Source organism: Eretmochelys imbricata, chromosome 5 (genome assembly GCF_965152235.1).
Source record: "Eretmochelys imbricata isolate rEreImb1 chromosome 5, rEreImb1.hap1, whole genome shotgun sequence".
NCBI lineage: Eukaryota > Metazoa > Chordata > Testudines > Cheloniidae > Eretmochelys > Eretmochelys imbricata.
This window is the reverse complement of record NC_135576.1, coordinates 80,766,832-80,782,034: the sequence shown is the minus strand read 5'-3', so window position 1 is coordinate 80,782,034 and position 15,203 is coordinate 80,766,832. Positions and strand designations below refer to the sequence as shown.

The 15,203-nt window shown below is 40.1% G+C and overlaps 1 protein-coding gene across 2 annotated transcripts in view; it reads right to left on the bottom strand.

Moving 5' to 3' along the window:
* Window positions 1–4,605: 4,605 nt before the first annotated feature.
* MEGF10 (multiple EGF like domains 10) overlaps window positions 4,606–15,203 on the bottom strand; it is a 97,886-nt gene continuing 87,288 nt past the window's right edge. The window contains exons 18-24 of one of the 2 annotated variants that reach the window (XM_077816362.1): window positions 13,069–13,197; window positions 12,264–12,500; window positions 10,690–10,817; window positions 10,336–10,459; window positions 9,694–9,738; window positions 6,951–7,157; window positions 4,606–4,766 (exon numbers count right to left, since the gene is read on the bottom strand). In XM_077816362.1, coding sequence (XP_077672488.1) covers window positions 4,606–4,766; window positions 6,951–7,157; window positions 9,694–9,738; window positions 10,336–10,459; window positions 10,690–10,817; window positions 12,264–12,500; window positions 13,069–13,197 — 1,031 coding nt within the window. The remainder of the gene's footprint in view (window positions 4,767–6,950; window positions 7,158–9,693; window positions 9,739–10,335; window positions 10,460–10,689; window positions 10,818–12,263; window positions 12,501–13,068; window positions 13,198–15,203) is intronic. The other variant, XM_077816361.1, reaches the window with a different exon arrangement.

Below are 15,203 nucleotides of genomic sequence, written 5' to 3'. Positions count from 1 at the left end.
TAGAAAGTTTATTACATTAACCTACAAGCATGTTCGGTGATATAAATGGTAGTGAAGGGTAATACGATGAGCATCAGTCATCTTTGGAAAATAGAAAACATTTCAACATTGCAACAGTTTTTTTTTTTTTGTTACAATCGAGATACAAGCCAGACACTGTTTGTAGGTTTTCTTTAAAAATATATATTATAATTCAATCATATCAAAGTGGAGAGTGGCTGGGGTAAAACATTGAAAATATAATAGTTAGGCCCAGTGCTATGGCACTAGTGTTAATTGTACCAAAAAGGGCAAGGTTTTCTGTCCAATGGTTAAACAAGCACCCATCAGTTTTAAGTCATTTAAACTGCTATATACACAGTCTTTAATATAAAGCATTTTTCTCAACTTTAGCTCTGTATTCTTCAGTATGGATCTTAAAGATGCATTGTCCTATTCACGTGGCTCAGTGTAAGGGTCATTACTTGGAAACATAACCCTACTCAACAGTCCAGTTTCAGTCATAATATTTTGAAAATCAAATACATTTTTAATAGTGTTCTCAGCAATATTTATGCTTTTATTAACCTTTATTTCATTAGTTTGATTTTGCAGATTGTGATAGAAAGGATAGTCACAATGAAATCTGTTCACCCCTCAATCTGTATGTACAGCTCCAATTAAAATTAATGGGCGTTCTCTGTGTAAATGAAGATGAGGGCAAAGTTTAAGTGCAGCAGTATGTAGGGAGTAAAAGTCTCTGATACAAAAAGTCTTTCTGAGGTTCAGTGTTTTTCTAAATGGCTAAGAGATAGTTTGCCTAACTCATTTAAAATTTCAGGGATTATACCAAATACCACATTTTAAAACCAGATATTAACTTTGGGTTAAATTCTTCACTTTATTGCACTAGCAAACAAGCTTGTATGGACATTTATCCTAGCGTTTCATATTGCTTTCCTCTTTATGGGGTTCTGAACATATAAAAGACACAGGCGCCTTTTTCCATTTGTGCAAGTGGCAAGGCAGGATCTCTCCCCATAGTTCTCAAGAAGAAATCTAGAAAGATAACCAGATAATGCACCAGCATATACATCATATTCCTAAGGTGGCCTGGTATGGAGGTTGGGAAGAGTCTAAATTTCCCTTCTGAGTTCATGAACACTCTGTGATCGGCAGCTAGGGCTCTTTGGCAGCTGTGAGATGTGAGCTCTGGTTGTGCTTAACAGAGCAGCAAAGTGCATTCCAAAGCATGTCTTCTTGAGGCACATGAGGAAACCTGTTCCGGATGGCATGATTGCTAAAGCAGGTGCTCTGGGAAAATTTCTGCTTCCCCTTGTTGCACCAAGCAGGTATTTAGCCTTTATTAATACCAGTAAACATTGATTGGTTTAGGGTTTTTAAATCAAAGATTATAGATAAATTTCTACATTTTCCAGTGTGCTTTATTCACTCAAGTTAATGACATGCAGAGATTGTTTAAATAGAACATGTTAGTTGTCCAGACAACTGTGTGTGTGAGCATGTACACCCACTCACACACTGATGCATATTCACAAGTCTTTTATGTGACAAATGTATACTTATGTGGGCCAAATATAAGCAGGTGCAACTTCCCTTGGCCACAGCAGAAATGTCACCACATACAGCAGGGATGAATTTGGACCTGTATGTATGAGTATAGTTAGAGCATACACTATACCCCAAAGTGTCTGAGCAGGATTTATTGTCATGAGTGTTCGCTTGAATACATAATTTGAAGATGGGCACCACTTTTTGAATTCCTACACAAGTTAAAAACAATTTGAGCTATTCTTCACCATTGTATAGTATGAATGACAGGGATTTTTTTTTATGTTACAAAGAATAATTATTCTATTGGCCATCAAATTCAAATTATACATGAGGTAAGAGGAGAGGACTTTGTGAACTCACAGTTATAGTGTATTGCATTTTCTATTTACAGTTTCAGAAAGGAGATTTTATTTTTAAGTTTTGATCACACGGTACAAACACATGTATTTCGATATCACTACATGTACTTGGCACCCCCCCCCCAAATCAATCGTTTACCTTAAGTGGGGTGTAAAGTGCTGCTTGATTTCTTAAACATCAGCATTTATTTTTACATCTATGATGTCCTGAGCTGGTCATACAACTTTTACAAGGATGTGCAATTGCCCAGGAAGTTCCAGTTTGTCCGCAAATCAGCCAATATTTATGTATGACACAAACATGGGGTGTAAATGGGCATCCCCATGCATCCACATGTGCTGCAGAGGCCTGAGCCCAGCTATGGTGAGGTCTTCAGGTGTACAGCTCTGATCTGTCACCACTTTAATGGCAGCAAACATCAGACAGACAGTATTTCCACTTCAGCCCAAGGAGGTCTTTTGTATCCAGAAATGTTTTTCCATTTTTCTCATTGAGGTTCTGTATTGTAGCTACTGTTCCTCCAGCCAAAGGCAATGGGATATCATTCTCTTCAGAGCCAATACCATCACAATGTCAACAATTCTTTGTCTTTGACTCTAACATAATCCAAACTTTCAGATACAGAGCCATAATGGCACCTACTGTACTGAGGCAGAGAGCATAAGAGTACCAAAATGCTTGACCAACCACTGTCCTTTATATCACATCATACAGTTCGGATGCGTTTAAAGGTAAAACTACTTGTGACTGGGTGCAGAGTCGCTAGTTTGGGAAGGTGAAAAAGGCTGTTTGAGATTATGGGCCATCAGCAGGATGCTTCACTAACATGATCAGCAGTGGTATCTTCAACAGTACCGATATATAACCTTTCATCTTTAGGTTTTGAATCTAACATCCCAATGAGATGAAACAAGCAGTCCAGACACCCTAGAGCTACTGTTTCAGACTGTTTGAAGATTCAGGGAGATGTCCTTGCAACAGTTTTAACAATTACAAATAAATAAAAGCTTGGACTCTGGAACACAATTCTGTTTCAAGGGGTGGATTCCATGAACAATTCTACTTCCACTGAATTGCAGAAGACATGGGGCCCTGACTATAAGTTGGCTACTTGGGAGACAGAGGAGAGAATGCCTTTGGGAAGGCTGGCCTCCATATGCAGGGTCAGGAGTGAGCTGAACGCCAAGGTAGGGGTCCTGTTTTTTCCCCCCTGCTTTCTTGTTATAAACATTATCCCTCAAGCAAATCACCTTGTAATTGTTTTTTTTTTCCCCTGCTGATTCAATCCACCAGTTTACACTACTACCTAACCTGCTTAGCCCATCTCTGGTGGACAATAATATTATATCAATTATCACTTTTATACTCACCCCACCATCCCTTCCAAAGAAAAAATGTCAGTATTTCTTAACCAGACAAAATAAAGGCCAGCTGTCAAAAATGCAATAAACAGTGGACGTACAATAAAATATTTTGCAGTTATAAGCTAGAGCACTAGAAACATAGATACAAAATTTAAAAATGGAGATACAAGTTAATGGAACATGGGGTATATGAGTCAAGTTATTAGCAATGCAAAAGACCAGCTTAAGCATATTTTCCCTACATCAACTATAAAAAAAGGTGCCTTTTTAGCAAGTATGCACAGAGATTGTTCAGTCATTTCTAGGGAAAAAATTAATCAAAACACTACAATTCTTATTCTATAGTACAGTCCATATCACTACTTGTTTATAAAATTTAAACCTTTTCTTGCACTTCAAATTTACAGCATTCATCATTTTTGTTCAGTCCTTACACTCTCATTCAGTCCATTCTGACAAAAATAAACTGATTTCATTTACATATTTATGCAATAATTACTGATATGTTATGGATTATTACTTGTGTATGACAGGAATGATGGTCAGAACTGTAGTATATGGAGCAGTAATGCACCAAATGATTTGGCAAGGATGGGTGCCAAAGCCTACTAGTATGGGGTATCCATTGTTCTTCAGGTGTTGCAATAATATTAATGCGTGCAATGCTTTCATCACCTTCAAAACTACACAGGCAATGTATTTCCTTAACCAGTAGTAGACATGAAAAACCTGTGTTGAGTTTTTCAAATCACTGCAGCATTGCATTTGGTTACATCCCATCAGATCAAGTCTTTTTACACATCTTGACTAAAAACAATATAATCCACCACAATATGATGTGATGTGAAAGAAATCTGGCAATATCAGACAGTTTTTCTTCTAGGTAACAAATGAATCAGACTACAGACTGAAAGAAGTGGATATTTGGCAGGTTGTACAGTCCTTAGGGGCATCTCTACTATGAAACATGAGCCAGTGAAAAACAAACATGAAATCCAATTTCAAAGTAGCAGAAATGGAACTGTTATCAGAACTATTCTGCAAACTAATATGTTTAAACAAGTATACTACAGTGTAAATGTGTGGCATTGGTGTCTTTGTAAAAATAACTGTAATGGAAAATCTGATCAGGGTCTCTTCAGTTTGGCATCTATCCACATGCTGTATGTATATATACACACCTCAGCTTGAGCTTCCTGTTTAACATACAGCAATTGTCTACAGAATGGATTAGGAGCCAAATATGGTGGCAAAGTACAGGAAGGAGCATAACCAAGCCACTGTTCTCCTTAAGAGTTCCACTGTGCCGTACAGTGAGCTTGAGATGTCATTCACTCCTGACCTCTTTCTCAGAGGATGATGGACTATCTCGTACTGGTAGCAAGTCATAATGGCATGGAATGTGACTGTTTTTTGGAAGATCATAAGGATCTTGGCTGAAAGGTCCACTGTTACTGAATGCGCCCTGGACAACACTCACGGTAGGTTCTGTGATAAAAGAAAACACACATATTTGGGCACTGGTAATAGCAAATGGGAGGAAAATATCTTCATAAAAATGAACAAGTCTTGCTAAATAGTTACTGTTGCTTAAAAGAAAGAACTTGTTCACTCAGCTTTAAATTCTGAAGTAAAGGGCATGTTGCTTAAAAATTTGCTGGCCTGGCATTAAAACTCCTCAGTTATGCAACAAACTCAATTGTGTGTGCATTCATGAGTTTGTAAGATGATAACACAATTAAGCAGAACTGCATGTCCTCTTTTCTTTTTGGGCAAGCTGCAGGAATCCAGGCTCCTGCTTAATCACACATTGGGCCAAAGTTTGGACTTCTGAGCAAAGCATCAGCAGTAAAAGGATATTGTGCAAAGCACCCAGTGGAAATTTGCATACTAATCCTCACAGACAGGTTGTAGAATACCATGCAGCTGCTTGGCTTTCTCTCTCACACAGACTCATTAGTCATGTCCCAGTCTTCTTCATCCCACAGATCCCACTCTTCTCCGGGATGCCCCAGAGAGAGTCACCATGGAATAGTCAGTCCTTAGCAAGACAGTGGACACCCTCATGGAATTCTAAGAAATCTCCACATAGGTACAGAAAGGGAGAGTTAGGTCCTTTGATGTATACAGCAGCTACATGTTCTTTAAATTCTGATTCTACTTTAAACAACTTTTTTAGACCATCTTTCATCAACGGTAACTGTCAACGTGGACATTTTTCAACTTACTAGGAGAAATCCAAAACGTATAGTACAGATCCCCTTTAAGGGTTAGGACTAGTTTTTTAACCCATGTTGCTAATGTACTTTAGAATAATTAAGTAATGTACAACTAACCATTCAGAGATCTGCTATTTTTCTTCTATTTTTCTCACAGTAATGCTTCTGACTTTTTAAAAGCATTGACCTTGTATATTAGGAAGAAAACAGAACATCTAAAATCTTAAAGTATTTCACTCCAGCTAGTAAGGGGTTAATGATCTTGTTGCCTATTCTGTATGAATTAGGGAAGGAAGGATGGTCTTGTGGTTAAGGCATTGGATGGGCAGTCAGGTGATCTGGTCTGTGACTTTAGGTAAGTTATATAAATATTCTACCAGTATGTCACAGTTTTCTTAGGACTGTAATAACTCATCAGGACCTGCCATGGGAAAGGAACCAGGATCTGCAGAGTTACTGATAGGAGAGCTGGGGTCGGGGGACAGGATGCACATTGTCTGAGCACAGAAGCCACAGAGCTCTTCTCCCCCTGTTGTCCACTAGGGATAACCATATTCAGGACTGGACAACCTGGTACAGGGCTAAGTTATGTGGCAGTAAGAGGCTACTTATGTCTCCCGCTGCTGCTTTAAGGAGGGCAAGAATATGGCTCTTTCGCAGAGATATTTAGGTGGGTGACTTTTATTTGCACAACTGAAACTAAGGTATTTGAAACCATCTTCTTTGTGAATTGCTTCACGAGTTTGAAAAGAATGGGATTGCTCTTACATGAACATGGAGCTGCATAGAACCTGAAAGAGTATCAGTATTTTTTCAGTGATTTTGTTTGTTTGTTTTGGTTGAGCCTGTGTGGAAGATGTCTTCAGGTCACCTTTTTGGGGTGAGAGCGGTTAGCTCTTACGTCATTCTCTGGGGAGTCACAACCCTGTGGTCTGGTTCCGAGTTTACCAGGTACAGCCCTCTGTCTGGGCCCTTCAGTGAGTCCTCCCTCTTTCAGGGGATATAAAGCAGTCCGAATAAAAGGAATATACTTCCCTGACTCCCTTTATTGTGTAAGAGAGAGGGAAGCAGTCTCTCAAGCCCTGCAGGTAGTCTCAGTTCCCACCTCTCAATGTGAGCAAAAATCAGGGCTTAATCCTTGGGGTATTTCAACAAAGGATCAGCCCAGCTCATCTTCTTTCTCAAAGGGTTGAGCAGGTGTTTGCAAGCGATCAGTCAGTTAGTGGCACAGGGCCCCCAGTCTGGGAACACTAAGCCCTGTCTCTGCCTGTTCGGAGTGCCACCCCTACTGCTCGGAGTTCCTCCCTTTTAAGGGCCCACCTCCAGGCCTGACAAGCACATGCGGCAAACTGCCGTTGATTGGGACCACAGCAGTTCCTTAACCCTTGTCTGGCTGGTGGGGGCTCATCTGCCCCACCACAGCTTGATTCCTAACAATGAAGTTTGTACTTACCAACTTCATAAACATTCTTGTTGGCTGAAGCAGAGCTGCTGATCTCTGCATATGGGGAGTCCCTGCGTGCCGGTGACTTCATTTCAACATATCCACATTCTGAGTTTTTTGGCACAAGTGCTGGTGGGTCTTTAATAGTAGCATATGGATTTTCAGAGCTACTTAAAGAGCAGTTGCTTAAATTGTATTCTGAGTTCTTCATTAAATCTGACAATAGAAAAAATAGCACTGTAAATCTTTTGAATGTGCTGCGTAATGTGTAAGCATAAATATTGTGACTAAGTAAAGCAAAAACTTCTGTTCCAGAAAACGTTTGCCACCAAATAGATTGGCTTCTTTGAGTTCTGCACAGTTTCTCATAAATCAATAACTATATAGAAACTTGTCATAATACTTCCTCAGATTTGTTTTACACAGTGATTAATAGAGTTACCTCAACTGCTCTGCTTTTTATGGGCCTGATTTTGCCTGGGGCGTTCCTGCTGCACAGTTCAACTCTCATTAAAGTTGGGTCCGGCACTAATTAAAGGTAATTTTCAGGATCAGGCTGCACCTGACAATTTTAGAACACATTTGCCTTTGCAGGTGCTGAACTCATGACACATAAATAACATTACAATTACTGAAGGGGATGAGCTAACAGATGATTCCTGTAATAATTCTGAGAGAACTGAAGGCAGGGTGCTTTTAGTGAGGGGCCATTTTGTTCTGCCAGTGCCTTCACTGACAACCATCAAGACATGCTAAAAGATTCAGCTGTTTTTCCTCGATTTCCCTAATGGTAGGGATGGAGGAGGAAAGAATGAGCAGGGGTCAGTTGGTTAGTCAGTTTGGGCTGTGGCTAAGGGAGACATGTGTTTTCTTGGGCTGGGAAGACATTGTGAGAGTTTCTTCTGTCTTTGCAGATTTGCATCTAAGACTTTCAGAGCTTACTACTGAGGCCTGGTCTACATTTAAAAGTTAAGTTGACAAAACCACATCCCTGAGCACCGTAGCTATGTCAACCTAACCCCCAGTGTGGATGCAGCTATGTCAATGGAAGAATGTTTCTTTTGACCTAGCTACTGTCATTTGGGTGTATTCCGACACTGATGGAAAACTTCCTCCATTGGTGTAGGCCGCGTTTACACTATGGGATTATTCTGGCATAGCTACGGCACCTAGCTGTATTGGTATGGGCTCCATAGTGTAGATACACCTTGATTTTGGGTATGCAACTTGAGACGCCTTATAGGTATCTGACTTTCAGAGAGTGGATGGTCAGAGCTTTTCAACAACCAGGCCCTTTTAAGGAGTCTCAAATGAAGCACCCCAAAATCTTTCAAGAACATCAAGAGAATCCTTCACTGCCAGACAATATCACATATTGAAACATTATAATTGATTCCTTCAATTAAATTATATTGTATTATAGAAATGCTCTACAAAATAGCTGCTCTCGTCTATATACTTAACTCTCCCATTTTCAGACGCCTGGGAAAAAATGAGCCTTCCAGTGAGACTTGAAGGGTGATCAGAATTGGGCTATTTCAGACCAAGGTGGGGAGCAAATTCCATTGCTGTAGTGCCCTGACAGACTATACCCTGCCAGCTACCCCTCTCATTTATACCAATGGGACTCTACCTCTGCTAATCTCAGCTGTGGTGGTATAGCATGGGGAGAGAGATGGTCTTTCAGGTACTAAGCCATTTACAGCTTTAAAGGTCAAAACCAGAACCTTAGATTTCATCTGGAAGCTCACAGCCAGCCAGGGCAGAGCATGGAACACAGGTTAAATTTACCAGGTGGGCCATCACATTCTTCACCATCTTTATTATCCAGATGGATCTAAGATACAGCCCTATGTAGAAAACATTACAGTTGCGTAATCTTGATGTTGGTGGCAAAGACATGCACGATAGTTGCAAAGGTGGACATCTGAAAAGACCATTTACAGCTTCTTGGCTGTAGATTAAATAATAAAAAGGGCATGGCCATTGCTGCAACTTAATCTTCAAGTGGTGGAATAAATATTTTCTGAAGGGTATGTGGTATCCCGTTAATGTGCCCACGTAATGCCAAGCACTGCAGGCTCACTTGTGGACACAGTGGGAACCACAGATGCTCTGTAATCTGAAACACTGCAGCATTATAACATTTAATTTTCATTGCAGTATTAACATGTTGCTGTCTTCTTGACCTTTTAACAGCTTACTGACATATAAAGGAGTTATTTTCTTTGTCTTATTACTACCAAAGCAGAACACAGGTCTGACAAAAGTCTTCAGTTCACTCATGCGAGCTCAGTTGTGCCCGAAAGGCACAGCCTCATGCAAAACTATATTATCCTCGCAGTGGTAACTGGAGTATGATATGGGGAAACAGCTAAGAAAGGGTAATGGGCTACCTGCTTGTCACAGGATCCAGCAGGGGATTTAAGGGAATGATGTATCCTCCTTCCAGAAAGGAAGAGAGGCAAAGAAAAAGTCTCTGGGGACTGCAGCCCGCATTAGCAGGGGAGTTGCTTTATTTTGGTGTTACTCATGAGTTTTCTGTTTAACAATAAATTGTGCCAGGAGGCAAAGGTCCAAAAGATTTGGGTATTGCACTGGTTTCTTCCTGGGCTCATGAGATAACCTATCAGCTTACAAAGAGTCACTGCACTTCATATATTCTCTTTCCACAGAAACCAAGAATAATTTTAAATAGGACATGAAATAGCTGTGTATTTTTATTAAAATGTGTCAGAAAATAAAAATTCACCTTTCAGGGATTTTCCCATATATCCTCTGTCAAGCCCAAACGCACCTATGAAAAAGGAGAGTAACAAAAACAGAACATTTTGTAAATCCAATTGCAATTCTCTGGGAAACCATTCAAAATCTCTACAGAATTGTTTCATGGCTAATTTGTGCCTCACAGGAGAAATACCCCTACAATGAGAGCACAGATTCACTGCAGAAGCAGCGTGATTGTGCACCTATATACTGACTAACAATGCCTAGATTCATAGAGTTTAGGGCCAGAAGGAACCATTAATCGTTTAATCTGATCTTCTGTATATCATAGGTCATTAAATGTCACCTAGTGTAGACCAGGCCTAAGTTAAATAAAAGTCTAAGTATATTACATTTACACAATTTCCTTTATCAACCAGACCTATTTTCCATAAAACCAACTAGATTGTCTTTAATTATATTCCTCTCTCTATGGGTAGTGCTCCACCGGTCCACATGGCCTTGACCCCTCTACTCTCAATTTGGCAAGGCTAACACCAGTGGCAACGTTAGCTAGCTTCACAGAAGAACCAGACTGTGCCTATACCTCACATAGGAAATGTCTGCTCTGCCATCCCTTCGATCCACACAGGGTAACATACAGCACCCTTTCTCTTTATATTTTTACCGAGCTCATTGAGGTAGCCTCCATGTTTCCAGTCTGCAGGCAGTGTTCCCGTATAGTCCAGAACTGCACCCCGTTTTCCAGGATCCACATTCTTAAGATTCACAAATAGCTGATTGTTTTTTGACTATTTCAAACAGACAAACAAAAGATAATGTAGACTGCAGCTGATTATAGATCACTAATGTTTGCACAAGATAATAATCGGGGAAAACAAAACTAAGTCCAATAAGGCAGTTTAAGAAATCAAATCCTTTATGAAAATGACTTGTTGAGAGATGTACCATGTAAAAGAAAACATTGAGCTAATACTGTTTGTTGATCTGCATAATGGTCACCACCGTTTTCTTGTTTTACCTTAGCAAGGGTCATCCTGTCCATGTTGTTGACATGAGGTGGGGTTGCACACTGTGTTAGGGTGTGATAGCTAGGGTTGGAGAAGTAGTGGCTGTTAGCATTCCCACCATTAGTATGAGGAATGGTTTCTGAAAAGAAAGGGAGAAGAAAATGAACAATTTAAAGGAACGTGCTGTCGCCTTTTGAAGATACTTCCCTGATACTCAGTCCCTTCACTCTTTTTTCCCTCCATTGTCTGCAACCTTGGCATTAACCAGTTTGCAAAATTGCCAGCCACCAGCTCCACAACGTTGTGTGTGTTGTTACTACTGTGACTGCCCCTTGGCTGCATTTTTCAAACATACCTTCATCTGCTCTAACTACTGCAACTCCTGCCTCCCAAAGCCCCAGCTTCTCTAACTCCTGAAGTTTTGCGAATACAAAAAAATGTGACAATATCAACCCAACTCTAAAACAACTCCATGTTGATTTCAGGGTCTAACTAAAAACTGCCCTCCTTGTTTTAAAACCCTTCATGGCCTTGCTCCAGCCTAACCCATGACTCCTGCCTCCTCTCTTCTCCCCGCTCCCTTTACTTGTCTCACACTACTCTATTTCACCTCAAATCTCAGTGGAAACCATATCCTTTCACCCCTTCTTAAACCCCTTAAATATACAGCGGACCCTCGCTAGAGCACGTGTTGCTGTAGCGCGGGTTGGCATATAGCGTGGTCGCGGCGATGGATCCCAAATTTAAATATATAAATTGGGATCCATGGCAATACAGTCCCCACGTTAACGCAACACTGTGCATGGATCCCGAACCTGCGTTCTAGCGAGGGTCCGGTGTAGTTAGCAGAGGAACCGAAAAATTAACCCCGGCACTGGATTACTTAACTCTGAAACATGTTTTGAGATACAATTTGCATGAAAGATGCTAGAGAATAAAGTTGTACTGCATGGTATGTGGTCAGCATTTTCCTTTGTTCAACAATACACATTTCTACTAGCATAGATGGGCTTTATATATTAAATGCGTAGATTAAAAAGGCTATATTGCACCACACGCAACAGTTCACAGCTATAGACACTTGGAAAGATTCACTCAGAACTATGACTATGTGCTCCTGACAGCTGAAAGGGGCTGCCGGTGAGGGGGGGGCTGTTGCTGTCCAGTGTGTCCTGAAAAGCTGAGCTGCTGACTAGACAGGAGGGACAGCCTACAGCAACTGGGGATATACAAATTCAGTGGATCCTTGAGAATCTCCCTCTTTGATATGGGGCATCTTTGAAGCTTCATCCCCAGGGAGATTAAAACTGCTCCCTCTGGTGGAATGCCCAAGGAAGGGTGGCACTAGAAACCCAAATTACCCTCCCTGAAAGCATAAACTTCCCTGCTCATAGTAGCAGTTACTGATGCAGAAAGGTGCCATCTGCACCTCCTCAAGCCTGTGGGGAGATTTATGTAGCCAGTATATGAGCTTGATTAAGAGAGGACGAATAGTTGTGAAAGTTAAGTGAGGAACAAAACTTGCAATTTTGTTTCTCCAACTGGGATTTACTTAGTCATGTGCCTCACACCGCTCTACTCCTACCTGAAATGGTGTAATCCGCATTGATGACCCTCATAGCGGGTGTATAGGTAACTGCTGGCATATGTGTTTCTTTCTCCTTCTTCTTGTGTCTATAAATAATGAATAGTGCTAGCAAGAAGAGGACAACCAGGACAAGAATAATGATTCCTGCGATAGCCCCAATCTGGTAGGAATCAGCAGGGATAGCAGTACTGGTACGGCTTAAACTGTTCAAGTTTCCTACTATGATCACACCAGCTGGAAAACAAACAGAAATGAAAACACATGGCATAAATTCATACAAGAATTCTAAAATGAAGAGTAGAGATCTGACTTCTATTGTTAAAACTCTCTTACTGTGTTCATGTCTAAATATTTTAAATATAGCTAGAGTTATGCCGAAAGCCTTAGGAGTGACAGCCCAAGCCTTACCTGGCCAATACTCTACTTTTATATGTCTATTTCATGTGGCTGAAAAAATAGCACTCTGCCCTCTGGCCAAGAAATACACAGTGTACAAAGTACTTGACCCAACGGCAGCTTTGTATGGCATTATCTCTGTACAACTCTTCAAAAGATATCATCAAGTGCTGTGTTAAAACCAAGGATACTGTCCTAGCTCACGGTCCTTCCTTCCTCCAGTAAACTATCAATAAGTCATCTGATGATTAAGACTAATAAGTATAAATATTATTAATAAACAAGCAAGTCATTTAAATACACATCCCAGAGGGAATTCATTACTTATGTACATATGATATCTAAGAGAATTTAATCCATCAATATTTTACAGTACTTTCACAATCATTTTATTCTATGTCACTACCTTGATCACACCTTGCTCCTTTCCAGCCAGGGCTGCAATAACAAGTTCCTGTGATGTGGTCACAAGTTGAGTTGTTCAGACAGTCACATATTTGCCGGCAGCCATAACCGTATGTACCTGGGGGACACTCTGTGCAAAATAATAAAAAATCAAATGCACATCTTTATATTTGAACCTATGAATATGAACTCTGTGTGTAGTAAATGCTACTGAATGTACAGATACACAGTATTAAGCACCCTAAAGATTTGCCATTGTAAAGCAGGTACATTTTTATAAGTGACCAGCAGGTGGCAATGTGTTATTGATGCTGGAGCTCTAGGAGGAAAAAAATAGCTTCCCTAACTGGGAAAACAAGCAAAATATTATGTTCACACGTGAATACCCGGGCCTGATTCTCCACTGCCCAGCTCCTTGTTTACATCTATGCGAAATGAATGTAAATTGTCTCCTAATCATAATGGCACAGGTTTAAAAGGCAGTAGAGAATAAGGCACTGTGGGCTAGATATACAAAGGAACTTAGGCATGGTGATCCTAAGCATTGCTATGCCTAACTTTTAGGGACTTAGAAAATTACTGTGATTCACAAAGCCTGGGAAATGCTAAACCAAGGGGTGGGTAATAAGTCCCACCCCTTTCTCAGAGATTGACACATGTCTAGGCTGCAGGGAGCGGCCTCTCTCTGCTTGGGAATCTGAGAGCTTGTCTACACTACCACGCGGGGTCAATCTAAGATACACAACGTCAGCTACGTGAATAGCGTGCTTAGACCTACTCACCGTGGTGTCTTCACTGCGGTAAGTCAACAGCTGACACTCTCCCGTCGACTCCGCTTGCGCTCCTTGTTCTGGTGGAGTATCGGAGTCGATGGGAGAGCGCTCAGTGGTCAATTTATCGTGTCTATACTAGACACGATAAATTGCCCCCTGCTGGATTGATCACTGCCCACCAATGTGGAGAACATTACAGTTGCACAATCCTGATGTGGGTGGCAAAGACATGCACAACAGTTGCAAAGGTGGATATATGAAAAGACCAGTTACAGCTTCTTGGCTGTAGGCTAAATAATAAAAAGGAACTGGCCATTGTTGCAACTTAATTTTCAAGTGGTGAAATAAATATTTTCCGAAGGGTATGTGGTATCCCATTAATGTGCCCACATAGTGCCAAAGCACTGCAGACTTACTTGTGGACACAGTGGAGCTTAAATTTTGTGAAGTTCTCAGACTTTTTGGGAAGGGGAAGGTGGAAAACTAGTTTGCTTTCTTAATTTTTATTTATTTATTTATTGCAATTTAAGTCCATGTTTTATTTCCCCCCAAATTAGAGCTGATCAGAAAAGGGAATATCTATGACATGGAAAATTCCAACATTTAAATACTTGGTTTTGTTCCAAATCAAAACAAAAAGCCAAAATTTTGAAATTTTCCATAGGACTGATATTCGGAAACAATTCTATGCATTAACATCAAAACATTTTGTTTCAATAATGTCAACATTTTATAATATAAAATATTAAATATAATTTGTACAAATAAGCTATATTAAAAATCAATGTTTTAATTTAATATAAAACTCAAAACAAAATGAATCAATATGCTAAAGTCAAAACAAAACATTTTCAGCTTATCAAAATGAAATGTTTGACATGGTCAAAATGAAACAAGAAAGTCAGAATGGTTTGGTTTGAGATTTTGCTGTTGAAAATTCCATCAAAATCAAAACATTCCTGCAAAACATTAAGATTTCGATAAAACTGCATTTTCTGAGAGAAAACTGTTCTGTCAAACATTTTTTGACTAGCTCTACAAAAAATGTTAGTTAATTTTACAAAACCAACATCTGTTATACCTAATGGAAAGCCTACACAGATGAAATTGAGCCCTGTGCAGAGGGCCTACCAAAGGCTTATGTACCACTCAAGTCCTAATTAAACACTTAGAACAAGGCCTTGTGTTGATCTTCTGAACAGGAGCCAATTTCTGGGGTAGTATGATGTATTAGGCATAGAAGCACCACTCTCCTGACAAAAACTAGGCCAGCACAATTGTGAGCCTTTGGGCCTCGTCCTTCTCTCTCATGTAACTTCACTGAAACCAATGAAGTTAAACCAGGATAGAACTAATATGTGTG